This window comes from Carassius auratus, unplaced genomic scaffold (genome assembly GCF_003368295.1).
Source record: "Carassius auratus strain Wakin unplaced genomic scaffold, ASM336829v1 scaf_tig00002830, whole genome shotgun sequence".
In the NCBI taxonomy this organism is placed as follows: Eukaryota; Metazoa; Chordata; class Actinopteri; order Cypriniformes; family Cyprinidae; genus Carassius; species Carassius auratus.
In genome coordinates, this window is record NW_020523487.1 from 2,433 (window position 1) to 17,742 (window position 15,310).

The 15,310-nt window shown below is 34.9% G+C and overlaps 1 protein-coding gene across 1 annotated transcript; it reads left to right on the forward strand.

The window, feature by feature from the left end:
* The first annotated feature begins 1,228 nt into the window (after positions 1-1,228).
* On the forward strand, positions 1,229-14,692 carry LOC113070041 (NACHT, LRR and PYD domains-containing protein 3-like). The gene is made up of 12 exons (XM_026243198.1): positions 1,229-1,555; positions 1,719-1,779; positions 2,019-2,056; positions 2,216-2,276; positions 2,675-4,287; positions 4,702-4,778; positions 5,058-5,311; positions 7,013-7,269; positions 8,468-8,584; positions 8,791-8,935; positions 14,186-14,233; positions 14,327-14,692. Exons 1-12 carry the CDS (start codon positions 1,529-1,531, stop codon positions 14,605-14,607), a joined length of 2,979 nt encoding a protein of 992 aa, XP_026098983.1. The 5' UTR covers positions 1,229-1,528; the 3' UTR covers positions 14,608-14,692.
* Positions 14,693-15,310: the final 618 nt, after the last annotated feature.

The window sequence follows — 15,310 nt, forward strand, 5'->3', positions numbered from 1 at the left end:
TGTTGCACCTTTGAGAACTTTTAAGACTTACGCTATGGCGTTTATATAAGACTTTTGACAGGTTGTGTCACAGAGGATCTACAATCAACTTAGGCTTATGATGTTTTTGGAAATGCAGACCAATTCTGTTTCTGGCTCAAACTACATTGGTTAAGTATGGGCCTGTCATGTGTCTCGAATGACTTAAAAAAACGAAGACTCGAAACAGGTGAACTTATAGACTTATTTCAGTACAGAACCCATAGGGAGTTGCGAATGCATGACTTATCGAATCACTCCCCGAGATGGCTCATTTGTCCCAAGTCACATTAAAGATTCCTTCAAAATGAACAAATCCAAATCCAAACAACCCATAACTTTTGTATAGTCAGTATTGGTCACTGCACCTTTTACTTGCTTTTTTGACTTGGCAATTGTTCATTTACAAAGTAAGATCTGGTTAAAACTTACACATGTAATAAAATAAAAAAAGAAAAGAAAAAAAGAAATCGTGTAGCCTAGGTTTTTTACATTTATTTTGTTAGTACACTGAGAAAAACATCTCACAAGAAAGGCACATTTTTTTTTTATTTTGTGTCCAAAAAAAGGTACATTGCAATTGCTTTTGTCAGTAGTGTTGAGAAACTTGAAGCAACACAGAAGTCACTTTTAAATGAAGTAGCTTTCTGTTGGTTCAGTGCAGTAAATTTGTGTGACCAGCTTAAACATGAGCGAAATCTGTGTGGAAAACTTTTTCACCCTTGTGCGAAACACCCAGTTCAGACAGGAACCACTTTGGCAAGTTTACTCGAGTTTATTGAACACAATTTATCTTTGGCGGTATGGTTCCTTATATAACATAAAAGAGCTTTAACATTAACCCCCTGGAACCATGAATTTAGAAATACATAATAATTAAGACTTTTAATAAAGTCTTTAAAGCAAACGGTGATAATCATGTAGATGTGGCAGTGGTACGTCTATCCTGTAGCCTGGATATGAAGATGGGTCTCTCTGGAGTGAGGTCCATGCCAGCTAAGATTTTTGGAAGCCTTAGTGATCTGAAACAAACAAGACGACAGCCAGAAGGTGTGCAGTAGTGTGCTCATGCTTATAATGGGGATGGAGGGAGGGTTGCGAGCAGTTGAGCATACTTACCGAGCAGTAGTGCCACGTATATATATGTCCGGTGTCTAATAGGAGAGAGGTGGTGATTGGAGCGATTTGACAGCTGACCGCATCAGCTGTTCACAGCCTTACCTCCGTGGCCTGACTGAACTAACGCTGCGCTCGATTTGTGTGGATTCCTATTGGAAGTTTCACTTAGCAATGGTAAATGTGACTGCACTTTTACTCTGAACAGAATGCTCGCATTGTTATTCTTTGAGCTCCCCTTGAGTTTTTTTGTTGAAAGATTATAAGTTATCTATCAGAGTAACAAGCATAGGGCAAATTGTTTATGCTAAATCAACCTCGAATCAAAATGTTTTTGCCCTAATTCCAACTGACATGAGCTCTAACCATTTTTTTTCAATCAGGGCCAGACACAATGATGAAACCTCAGTCCTATTATCCTGTAAGTGATGAGAAACTGTACTGTACAATGTGTATTTGATACAATGAGACCTTGGGGAACCAAAAAGCACTTGAAAGCCCATTAATTTCAACGAGTGTTGTTTATGTCTGTTTGCTTCATGTTCATGAACTGCTTAAACACTCATCATTCTTTCTTTATCAAGTGGCACAGTTGCCCACCATATGGAGAGCATGACTGGATCGAACCACTCGCTGCAACACATGGTTGGTTCATATTCTCTATTTTAAATGAGAGCTCTACTTTTATTGCTAATGAACATTGAATCTGTGTCTGTGTTTGCACTAAGAAACCCAGTGTCCTAGGAAATCAGATTATGGTGTCTTTACTAGAATAGAAAGCATTGGGCACAAACGTTTTTTCTGCTAAATCAAAATCAGATTAAGCTGCACTCCAGCTCTTACTCCAGTTGACATGAGCTCTAACCAGTTCTTTTTTTAATCAGGGCCAGGCACAGTGATGAAATCTCAGTCATATTATCCTGTAAGTGATGAGAAACTGTATTGTACAATGTGTATTTGATATAATGAGACCTTGGGGAACTAATAAGCACTTGAAAACTCTTTATTTTCAACCAATGTTTTGTGTGTCTGTTTACTTCCTTTTAATGAGCTGCTTACTCATCATTCTCTCTTAATCAAGTGGCACAGTTTCCCTCCATATGGAGACCATGATCCTACTGAACTACTCCCTATAACCCACAGTAGGTTCATATTGTCTCTTTTAAAAATGAACTCTTCTTTGATTGCTGATTAACATTATAATTAGCTGCTGTATTTGTGTCTGCACTAAGAAAATAAAATGACTTATGAGAACCATACCAGAATAATAGTAAAACTGCTTGACCAAGCAGTTAGTACACTGAAGGTCATATTTATTTAGTTATTAAAACAGAAATTATAAACCAGGTTATTTAGTAATTCAATGCAATAAGTTAAACTTTAGTCATTTGTAAAAGATCCATTCTTGTTTCAAATGATTGTCTGTTCAATGCTGTTAAACAAAAATTTCATCACAGGATGACTTTATTATTTGATTATTCTCCAATTGTTTAACATTTTGCATTATGGGGGATAAATAATGTTTTCTTTTTTCCTCTAGTATGTCAGTATAAGGAGTCAATCAAACGGAAATATGAACATAGGAATGAGAGCAGTTTCTCTAGTGAAAGAGTCTCACTGGCTGCCCTCTACACTGAACCTGTGATTATTCAGAAAAATAAAAAAGGCCGTTTTCAGAATATCAATGTGGAGGAGTTGTTTAATAAATCAGACATGCATATGTATTATCCAGCATCTGTCATTCTTCAAGGAAATTCTGGTAGTGGAAAATCTTTCATCTCTCAAAAGATTATATTGGACTGGGCATCTGGAAATCCTTACCTCAGACACTTTAATCTAGTTTTCTACCTGAGATGTGAAGAGCTGAAGTGTCTTTCTGCGGAGATGAACTTGATTGAGCTCTTGAGCTGGAATTGTGGTTTATCGTCAGATCAGATCTCAAAGATGTTACAGAACTCATCACAGAGAGTGCTCTTCATCATTGACGGATTTGATGATCTTAGATTCATGCATTGTGAACTCTGCATTTCATCCAAATTACAGAAAGCCCCACCTGAGGTCATAGTTTATTCCATTCTTAGTAAACGAATCCTGCCCAGATGTGTCCGGCTGATCACTACTAGAACTGAGGTCCCACAGGGAATGTTGCTCAAAGGACATCAGCGTTTCACAGAGATTGTGGGTTTCTCTGAGAAGGGGGTGAAGGAGTACTTCCAGAAGTTCTTCCAGAATGAGGAGCTCTTCAGGAAAGCCTATGAATGTGTGAGAGTAAATGAAACTCTCTTCACTGCCTGCTCCATCCCTGTCATCTGCTCGATCATCTGCACAGTTATGCGAGAGAGGTTCAGTGATGGTGCAGATGTGACGAGTGGACTGGAAACCACCACCTCTATCTATCTTGACTTTGTGTCCACTCTACTGGAGAGTCACTGCCAGGGTTTGAGTCAGTCTGTCCCGAGTCTGCTGAGGAGTCTGGGTCAGCTGGCAGAGAGAGGGATGCTGGAACAACAAGTCTTGTTCGATGAAAAAACTGTTTATGACACAATTTCAGACTCTGCTGACAAACCATTCCTGTTCAAATTCCTCTTAAGGAGAAAAATCCACCAGGAGACAATGTTCGGTTTCATGCATTTCAGCTTTCAGGAGTTCTTCACTGCTCTCTACTATGTCCTTCTGGATGAAGCAGAGTCTCAGAGGAAAGTGAGAGAGCTGCTTCACACTGTAGAGAGAGCATGGGCTTTGTCCTGTTGGTCTGAAAGGGACTTTTCAAAGGCAGATGTAGAAGTAAGACATGCAAATCTGCTGCAGCCTGTGATTCTGTTCCTCTGTGGTCTCTGTAAGAAAGAATGGATCTCCTCATTCTTTGAAAAGCATAACATGACCCTTTCAATTAACATAGAAACCCAGCTTAAGGAATGGATCCATCAGTGTTCACAGATATATCATAATGAACACATGCTGTTCATTCTCCATTGCCTCTATGAGCTCCATGAGAAGAGCTTTGTTGGGAAAGTTTTGGAACATTTGGTTTTGATAGATCGGTTTAATATGCCTCTGAAAAGTATAGACGGTTGGGTGTTGAAATATGGTTTAAAGTGCTGTGAACACATCAGAACCCTGAAAGTTGAGAGTTCAGATTCACAATCAAAACAAGTGAGTAGCAACTAGCCACACATTAAGCTTGAAAAAATAATACTTGTATAAATCGCTAAACATCAACAACATTACGCACATTGATGGCAGGATTAAATATTAATTGATATATTGAAGTAGTTCGCGATAAAAGTAACATACAGTCAGGATTAGAATTATTAAGTAAATAATTAAATAAACTATTTTAATTAATTCTAACGATTACGTTTTTTTATATTTATGTAATGTATTGTTGTGAATCTGGAGATGGTTATTTTAAAAAGATAAAGTGATACCAATTAAATTAGTTGATTTATAATCAAGTACATTTTAGAATTAATAATTTGATTATTCAGAATGTTTGCATAAAATGATTGTGTAACAAATATTTTTAATGATAAACTATTTCTTTCATTTTTTTTTTTTTTACATTAGTCCTCAGAACATGCAGAAGAGTTCAAACCTGAACATGTTCAGAGAGATGATGAGGACAAACGCAAGAATACATACAGGCATTGACCATTGTTTTATTTTTTATTTTTTTTAAGAAAATAGTGTTAAGGAGTTTACAGTATCAAATTGCCTTTTTCTTTCTTTTCTTATTTCCACTTACTGTTGCAGTTTCCCTTTTCCTTTACTTTTGCCTCACTATTGTTGAATGTATTTTGCTTTACTGTAACTTCTTCCCTGTCTTTGGTAAATTGTTTGTATTTGGTTACATTATTTTACTAAAACTCTTACACCCTCTAATCTTTTGAATTACACTGTATAGTATACATACTAAAAAGCAGTTATTACTTGATGAACATGTTTGATCTGTCCTCCAGGTTTGTGTGTCCACATGCTGGTCAGTTTAAGTGCAGTCTGACCAGCCTCGTGTTTGTGATGGCGAGTGAAGGAGAGGTGCTGTATAGAGTGGTCTCATGGAATCCTGGTCTGTTAGATGGTTTGGGTCAGATGAAGCCTGCAGGACCCTTGTACAATATTGACTGTTTTAATGGTTCAGTTTCAGGATTGCATCTTCCTCACTGTGAAATATTCTGTGGTAGGTTTATTTTTTACATCCTATTCGGATGGTTATTGTTTCTCAGGAGGACGTAAGTTATTTTAACCATTTAACCAATTTAACCACGTAACCATTTACAGGGGGTAGCTGGTGATTTTAATGCTGTCCAAATCCAGGGTGTCTGCGTTTTTCTCACAACACCCCCGTAAAAATCCCTGGCTATATTTTGACAAACACCAAGGTCATTCAGTGTTTAATGGGGTCATGTGATGCAATTTTTTTTTTTTCCTTTCTTTTTGGAGTGTTAAATGCTCTTGGTGCATTAGGAAGTGCTGTAAAGTTTCAAAGACTAAAGTCTCAAATCTAAAGAGATATTCTTTATAAAAGTTAAGACTCGTCCACACCCTCCTAAAACGACTCATTCTAATACGCCCCCAGATCTCTACGTCACTATGTGGGAAGATTTGCATAACACTGCCCAGATGTTCACACAAAGAAGGTGTACCTTTCATTCTCATTGTAGTATTGTTGTTGCTGCCATCGCTATGTTGTATACACACTGTGTTTTACTTTAAAAGTGAAACTATATTGTTTGGCCTTCCAAAAGTGGACGATATCCGCTGAGCCTGCCTGATCCGTGCTGGTTGCTGAGGAAAAGCATCAACTTTGCACTGTGGATCGCTCGATCGGCTTTCACCGTAGTCAAACGAAGCGTAGTCCAGCCCGGGCGTCTCCACATGTGGTTGCTGCAAGCCCAGCAGATGATCCTTCATAGAATTAGTTTGTTTGGCCTTTCAAAAGAGGAAACTACTAGAAATCATGTTTATATCATGTTTATAATGGGTTCTATGTTTATGTCTCTTCGCTCTGGCCGTATAAGGCATCACAATATGTTAAGGGGCGTAACATTTCTGCCACATGCTTGAGGTGTTTGGCCAATCACAACACACTGTCATATGACCCCTTTAAACCCTTTTAGAGCACTCCCAATCACCTTAAGGTGACATTGTACTTTGGTGTAATTTGCCTGCATATTTAGGCTGAAATTCTACAAAGTATTTAAAAGAACAGTAGGCCTACTTCATAACTACATAACATACCACAGCGTCTGGGAGCAGAAAGACAGGAAAAGCATGTAAAAATTCGAAATGGGTCGATTTTATTATGGCCGCAGCAGGTAGGCTATACAGTAGTGCAGTACAATTTTAAAATGTGTATTTTTATAAACGGATAAACCCACACATACACACACACACATATATATGTGTATGTATCGCATATAATTATATGCAAGTTCAACTTTCCCATTTTTAAATAATAAATAGGAAATTGTAAAATATATATATTGTAAAATATGCTTGGGATAATAAGAATACATTTGTAGAAATAAAATGTATTTTATTTACAGCAGACAATCATGTGACTGGCAACGTAAGCAGCGTGTTCCCAGGTTCATAGGATCATTGAACTCGCTCCTCTACTGTGAAAAAATCGGCATCCGAATCCATGAGTTTTATCACAGAGGTGATATGTACATTTATTTTTATAGACGTCCATATGAGAAATAATAACTGTCTGAATCGGGTCAGATAAATGGATGATAAAGTGTTAAGTATGTAAATATTTGAATCTGTAGCCAGATATAGGGTATAGGCCTACATTTCCGTTTTATTGTGAAAATCTGTTGAATAAATTTAAAAATGACAACAATAACAATTTTAAATGATATGTTCTTCACAGAGGAAAACAAAGACAATTTGGCTGTAGCACATTTCACTAGCGGCAATGTAGAAATAATGAATCCTCTAAAAGTGACTGAATCTCATGTGATAATTGACATCAGAGATCTCTCCCACTTTGGCATCTTAAAAAGGATGATCTTTCCTCCTTCTCCTGTCATTGCCCAAGTACTTCTCTTTCTACGACCTATAACTGTGAAACAGAGTGAAAACATACTGGATGTCCATTTACTCCCCTGGAACGTTCCACTGTCAAAGGTATCATTATACTGTGTGTGTGTGTATGTGTGTATATTATATATTATATTATATATATATATATATATATATATATATATATATATATATATATATATATATATATATATATATATATATATATATATATACACACACAGTACAGACCAAAAGTTTGGAAACTTTATTATTTTTAATGTTTTTGAAAGAAGTTTCTTCTGCTCATCAAACCTGCATTTATTTGATCAAAAGTACAGAAAAAACAGTAATATTGTGAAATATTATTACAACTTAAAATAATAGTTTTCTAATTGAATATACTAAAAAAAAAAAAATTATTCCTGTGATGCAAAGCTGAATTTTCAGCATCATTACTCCAGCCGTCAGTGTCACATGTAACATCCAGTCTATCACATGATCATTTAGAAATCATTCTAATATTCTGATTTATTATGAGTGTTGGAAACAGTTCTGCTGTCTAATATATTTGATGAATAAAAGGTTAAAAAGAACTGCATTTATTCAAAATAAAAATAAAAATTCTAATAATATATATTCTAATAATATACTTTCTTTACTATCTTTACTATCACTTTTTATCAATTTAACACATCCTTGCTGAATAAAAGTATTGATTTTATTTAAGAAAAAGGAAGAAAAAAAAATACTGACCCCAAATTACTAACCAGTAGTGTATATTATTACAAAATATTTATATATTTTTTTTTTACTTTTTATTAATCAAAGTATCTTAAAAAAGTATCACATGTTTTGAAAAAATATTAAGCAGCAGAAATTTCCAACTTTGATAATGAATCATCATATTAGAATTTCTAAAGGATCACGTGATAATGATCCTAAAAATTCAGCTTTGCATCACAGAAATAAATGATAATTTAAAGTATAATAAATTTAAGAACAATTATTTTAAATTGTAATACTATATCACAATATTACATTATTTTCTGTATTTTTGATCAAATAAATGCAGGTTTGATGAGCAGAAGAAACTTCTTTCAAAAACATTAAAAATATTAATGTTTCCAAACTTTTGGTCTGGACTGTATATATATATATATATATATATATATATATATATATATATATATATATATATATATATATATATATATATATATATATATATATATATATATATATATATATATATATATATATTCCTCCTCCTTCTTCTCACAGTCTCATCTTCTCTCTCAAGGTAAAGGACCAGCACACAGAGAATACACACATCAAAACCAGTTCAAAGTGTTCACTTATTCCAGAATCAGAATACCATCTGTGTTGTCAACCAGAAGAATCTACAGTGCAGCCGGCGGTAACATCATATCTGATTATATTCAGATAATTGCAAAATAATAAAATATTTGTTCACAGTACAATGTATAATTATAGATTTCAGTGTAGATTTGGTTGTTTTTATTGATTTATGCATCACTCATGAAATATTTTGCCATATTTTTAGTTACAAATTTTGAGTAATTTTGTCTCTTACCTTCAAATTGCTTTTTTTTATTTTTTCAGTCAGAGACGTTTGAGTGTAATTATGGTCCAAACTATCATCCCACATTTGAAGTTTTTGTGGATGTTAACAAAGAGGAAATCGTACTGAGTCTTTTGGATAAAACAGAAAGGGAAGTGTGGGAACGACGTCGAATACCTCTCACAGGTAATCAATGTCATGAAATATGGATTTCAGTATTCAAGAATTTATCATGGCTATGAAGTTGGGTACAATTGTAATCAGTATTTCGTATTTAAAGGGTTAGCTCTCCCCAAAAAAATTAAATTATTATTATTTTTTTATTTAAATTTAAATTTAAGATCTTCATCTTCGGAACACAATTTAAGATATTTTTGAGATAATCTGAGAGCTGTCTGAGCCTCCCATAGACAGCAAGGTAACTACTATGTTCAAGGTCCATAAAAGTACCAAGATGATCGACAAACTAGTCCGTGGGACATCAGTGGTTCAACAGTAAAGTTACAAAGCTATGAGAATACTTTTTTGCGCAAAGAAAACAAAAAATAACTTTTTCACACGCGTCATGGTACTGTCTTGAACGCCTGTCCACAAGTGATGTATGGAGCCAAAAGAGTATCAATAAAGATAAATGCACACACTACATTCACATATGCACACATAGGATTCATACATGCACACACATAATTCATAAATACACACACAGGATACACAAATGCACACAAAATTCACAATTGCACACACAAAATGTAAAAAGCACAGAAGATTCACAAATGCACACAAAATTCAGAAATGCACACACAATTCAGAAATGCAAATTACATTTACAAATGCACTCAAGATTCACAAATGCACAGGACAAGATTCAGAAATGTATTTCTGATGCACACACACATATATCTTGATTTACAAACTGCTTGCGGTCTGTGAACTTCACTGCATTTGTGTGTGAATTTTGAGACTCCTCTGACTTGGCTCGACACACAAATGCCTTTTTTTAAACAGGGAATGATCTGCAACAAATCAGATATCTCCCTTGTTTGAGCCAATCACAAGAATGCACCCCACGTGGGGGATTGTTTACTTATAAGCCAATCAGCGAACAACTCACTTTCCTCAGCGAACAACTCACTTTCCTCACGAAGCGAACGACTCACTTACCTCACGCAGCCGGCGACTCACTTTGAGCAACCGGACACCCACTTTGCGCAGCAGGAGACTCACTTTCCGCAGTCGGAGAGTCACTTTCCTCTCGCAGCGAACTACTCACTTTCCTTAGCGAACGACTCACTTACCTCACGCAGCCAGCGACTCACTTTGTGCAGCCGGACACCAACTTTGCGTAGCAGGAGACTCACTTTCCGCAGCCGGAGAGTCACTTTCCTCTCGCAGCGAACGACTCACTTTCCTCACACTGCGAACGACACACTTTCCTAACGAGTCACGCAGTGAGCGACTCACTTTCCTCAGCGAACAATTCACTTTCCTCACGCAGCCGGCGACTCACTTTGCGCAGCCAGAGAGACTCTCTCTTCATGTAGGGACCGAATATTATAATTAAAGTGACTTCTATATTGCATCCAAAATAATATTTAGATATATTTAAAATATTTTAAAAAGTCTAATTTTTTTTTTTTTTTTTACTTTCTGCAGTCACAGTCTGGGCTATATGTATTGAGACATTTTTAAATTTATATTTTGTAAAAAATAATAAAAAAATAAACCTGAATTGTAATCTAAACATCTGTATTTCCATACAATTTCATAAATAAGTAGGCTTTAATATGCCGCACCACAAATATATCGCTTTGTGAACGTGTTCATGTGATTGGCTTATAAGTAAACAACCACGTGGAGTGCGTTCTTGTGATTGGCTAAAAGAAGGGAGACATCTGATTGGTTGCTGATCGTTCCATGCATTTGTGTGTCGAGCAGTGTTGGGTAAGTTACTCAAAAAAAGTAATCCACTACAAATTACTAATTACTGCTCTAAAATTGTAATTTGATTACATTACTGATTATTGCATGTAAAAAGTAATCAGATTACTAATTACTTTACTTTCAAGTTACTTTGAAAACCTATTAAACATACAAGGAAAAAAACTACAAACAAAGTGAAACTCAGTTCTTTCCGTAATTTAATATTGACTGAAAAATATTAGAGAAATATGAAAACAGCAACTTGAATTAAAAATGCAATGCATTTCTATAACTTAACATTCTTAACATAAACTTGCCTAACATGAAAACTGTAGTCTTTTTAAATGTATCTACAGTAGCTATGTCTTAACTACATGGGTGTCCTTCCAAGGAAGATTCTATTATTACAAGTCCAGATGTCTGCGGTTGTGGAGACATATTCCAAACGATCGAATGTTTTTTTAAGTTCATACTCCATATACGCATAGGGCTGTCACTTTTCGTTCGAAAATCGATTGCACAATCGATCGGACCAACCAAAAAAAGTTTCGAAAATGAAAATAGGGAGTCGATTTTGAAATAATTATCGATTTATTTAAAATAATTAAACAATTAAAAATATATAGATGTAAAAACTTGTGTTAGGGCTTACTTTATATCATGTTACGCTGGCTCGGGCTTGCGCTCCAGTTTGTGAGGTAAATGCACGTTCATGTGATGTGTTTCGATTAGCGCGAGAAAGATGTGAAATGGATGCTGAGTAGATGCAACGGAGGCTTGCCTCTGGCGAAAATACGTTTTGGTTGCACCAGCAACTAAAGCAAAGTTCTGAGGTGTGGAGAAGTTTTGACCCTGTTTATAATGAGAATAATGAGTGAATAATGACGCACCATCACTGAGCGCAGGAGCGCGCTGAAGACATCTACAGTGGATTTAATCATTTTCCTCCACAAAAACATGTAGACCTAACCTAATCTCTGTGAGTAAAGGTTTTTCAAATGATAACTATATATTCATTAAGGCTTAAATGCATAATGTGGACTGAGTATTTACGCTAATGTTGGCATTATTCTATTATTAAATGTCAGCTGATATGTGGAGAAGAAAACCCGGCGGAGCCTTTATCTTAATTTCGTTATTGCCAAATACTCATCTTAATTTAAAATTTATCTTAATTTAATCTGTTAAAAAAAGACAGATTAAATTTTATTTATAGGCTAAGTCTATGTCTATTTAGAGTGCTGAGATGTTACGATGTTACAGAGGACTTATTTTATTTCTTTATTCCAACTTCCAAGTGGCCTAGTCTACGTTAGTTATGAATAAATTATGTTAAAACATGTATGACTCATAACTCATTGTTGACAAAAGGCAAAAGAGCTGTGTGTGTATGCGCACATCTGAATGTCGGGCTGCGCTGCACACGGGTTCTGGCTTTTAAAAAGCTGTCAATCAAAATGTAATACTTCTCGGGCAGGGCCGAAACATCGTAAGCAAGTCTCTAAATTTCCTCCACCACACACGCTGCTACAGCTCTTCACCTGTCCAGAAGTTACCTTCCCTCCCGATCTTGAACAAAAATCTCCGGCCATTTTAACAGCACGAGTTCTCCAGTAATTCATTAAAGCGCATGCTCAATAACTGACGCAGCCGCCCCAAAACGTGATTAGAAATGCATTTTAATTTATTTACTTTAATATTTTTTCTTACCAATACATTTGTAACGCAAGTAACGTAATTTTATTGACATCAGTAACTGTAATCAAATTACATTTATTTTAAATGTAATGAGTTACATTGCTGCGTTACCACGAAAAGTAATTAGAATACAGTAACGCGTTACTTTGTAACGCGTTATACCCAACTCTGGTGTCGAGCCAAGTCAGAGGAGTCTCAAAATTCACACACAAATGCAGTGAAGTTCACAGACCGCAAGCAGTTTGTAAATCAAGATATATGTGTGTGTGCATCAGAAATACATTTCTGAATCTTGTTCTGTGCATTTGTGAATCTTGAGTGCATTTGTAAATGTTATTTGCATTTCTGAATTGTGTGTGTATTTCTGAATTTTGTGTGCATTTCTGAATTTTGTATGCATTTGTGAATCTTCTGTGCTATTTAAATTTTGTGTGCATATGTGAATGTAGTGTGTGCATTTATCTTTATTGAGACTCTTTTGGCTCCATAGTAGTGATGTAATAGAAATGAAAATGTGGAATAAAGTCGTTATTTTTGTTTTCTTTGAACAAAAAAAAGTAGCTTCGAAACTTTACAATTGAACCACTGATGTCACACGGACTACTTTGTCGATCATCTTGGTGCTTTTCTGGACCTTGAACATAGTAGTTACCTTGCTGTCTATGGGAGGCTCAGAGAGCTCTCAGATTTCATCAGAAATATATTAAATTGTGTTCAGAAGATGAATGAAGGTCTTATGGGTTTCGTACAACACGAGGGTGAGTAATTAATGATAGACTTTTCATTTTTGGGTGAATTAACCCTTTAAATCAAATCTTCAACAGTCTAATGAACAATGCTTATTATCAAAGTGGCGTCTTAACAAGATGAGCGATATATTTAATTTGTTTATTTTTGTATCTGTATCATTGTATTATTTGTTTGACTCTATTAGCTGTGCCGAAGAGCACTGCTAACCTTCCTGGGGTCCCCAAAAACACAGCAAGTATGAACATTACTTACATTTACAATCTGTAAATGTACAAAACAAATGACCGACCAATACAAGATCTGTCACTTATAACTATTGCTGATTGTTGTGTATCCTATATATATGAATATTGTAATATTGTAATATTGATTATTAGTGTTGTTTTATACAATTGATATAATTTTTTTTTTTTTTTTTTTTTTGCATTTTTGGAAAAGACACATCATATTCCAGCAACAAAGACAATCATGTCGGTCCGAGTTGTGTACTTTTTCAAAAATAAATAAATAAATAATAATAATAATAATAATAAATAAATACAATTCGGTTACAATAAGCTGCAAAGTTCTTGCATCATATTAAAACTTTGTTTTTTAGGGTGAGAGAATTTTTGAGCCATAAAAGAGACTTAATGCGACATGCGCCAGTCTAAATGTAATGACGTGAATTGACATTTTACATTTGTTTTCACATTTTATTACTTCACCCATAATAGATTTTTGTGAAAGGCATTTTTTGCCCCCCTTATCTTGACTTTGAGCATTTTTGTTAATTTTGGTGTCATTTTTTAAATCAATTTGAAACAGTTAATTTTTTATATTAATTATAGCTATGCCTGATTGTTGATTCTTACATGTAAACTTTATTAATTATTTATGCTGTTTTATAAAAGTGATTTAAATAATGTTTACCATGTTATCTAACCCATTGTAATAAATTCTGTTTTATGATCTGTAATCTTTACCAATGTTAATTCATTTCATGAAACAGTACCATCAAATATTAAAGTTGTCAAGGTATTTATGACATTTTCTTAAGAGATCAAATGTCTTTTTTTTTTTTTTTAGGAATAACATCAAGCGAAGTTGGAGAACCTCGTGCTAAAAGGCTCACAGGTATAAACCTAAAGACATTACTATTAGCTTAATCCTTCTATCACAAACAACCCTGTCTGGTAAGTAATTCGATTATTATTATTTTTCAATCAGAATGTGAATTTGTGAAAAAACACCGAGATGTACTCATCCGGAGAGTTTCATCAGTGATGACTATTGCTGATGGTCTGAAGACAAAAGACATGATTCCAGATGAAATCTACAGTAAAGTTCATGCTCTAGAACCACGACAGGAGAAAACAAGACTCTTGTTAGATGCTCTTCACTCCGGAGGAGATACTGTAATAACAGAATTCTATAAACTGCTGAAGAATGAGGAACCTCATCTAGTGGATGAACTAATGTCTGGACCCAGTAGACCACAGCAATTCTGAGAAATAAATATTTCACTATACATTATATTACTTCTATGTACTCCATAAGTTTGCATAAAAACCTGATGATCCTGATGATTGTGTTCTCCAGCATGATTTGAGAATGTTCCAAAGAGCATCTTTGTACAGAATCCATGAATATTAACTATTACTCTATAACTTTTAACAGTTTATTTTTTCTTTGTGAAACCGTTGTCATATGTGTGCACATTCACATTAGCAGATCACATTCTGGAAAAATATATATTTTAATGAATAATGTTTTTGCGGGGTGGGTACATTTTATTTATTTTATTTTTTTCGGGATGTATTGGCAAGCTAAGTTGCTGCCAAAATCAGGCAAACAACTGAAGTGGGGCACAGATTGACCATTTTGTAATAAGTGATCCCATGTTTAATGCACTGATGGTGGAACAATGAATATCTGCCAATACTGTAGAAAATAATTAAGAGCATAAATTCCCAAAACTACTGAACTGATATATATTATTTTAGTGTAGTTCACTAATATATTTCACTGTAGGAGTGATGTACCCACCCTCAGACAAGCCGAACTGTAGATGAGTTTGCTTCTTTGTTGGAACAGATTGGAAAAAATGTAGTATTGTGTCACTCGCTCACCAATGTATCCTCTGCAGTGAATGGGTTCCATCAGAACGAGAGTCCAAACAGATTATAAAAACTTCTCAATAATCCACAAGTA

Coding starts and splice junctions, on each gene's coding strand:
- LOC113070041 (XM_026243198.1), top strand. CDS start 1,529: ATGATGAAACCTCAGTCCTATTATCCT. Junction 1,556..1,718: donor AACCTCAGTCCTATTATCCT/GTAAGTGATGAG, acceptor TTCTTTATCAAG/TGGCACAGTTGCCCACCATA. Junction 8,585..8,790: donor AATCTACAGTGCAGCCGGCG/GTAACATCATAT, acceptor TTATTTTTTCAG/TCAGAGACGTTTGAGTGTAA.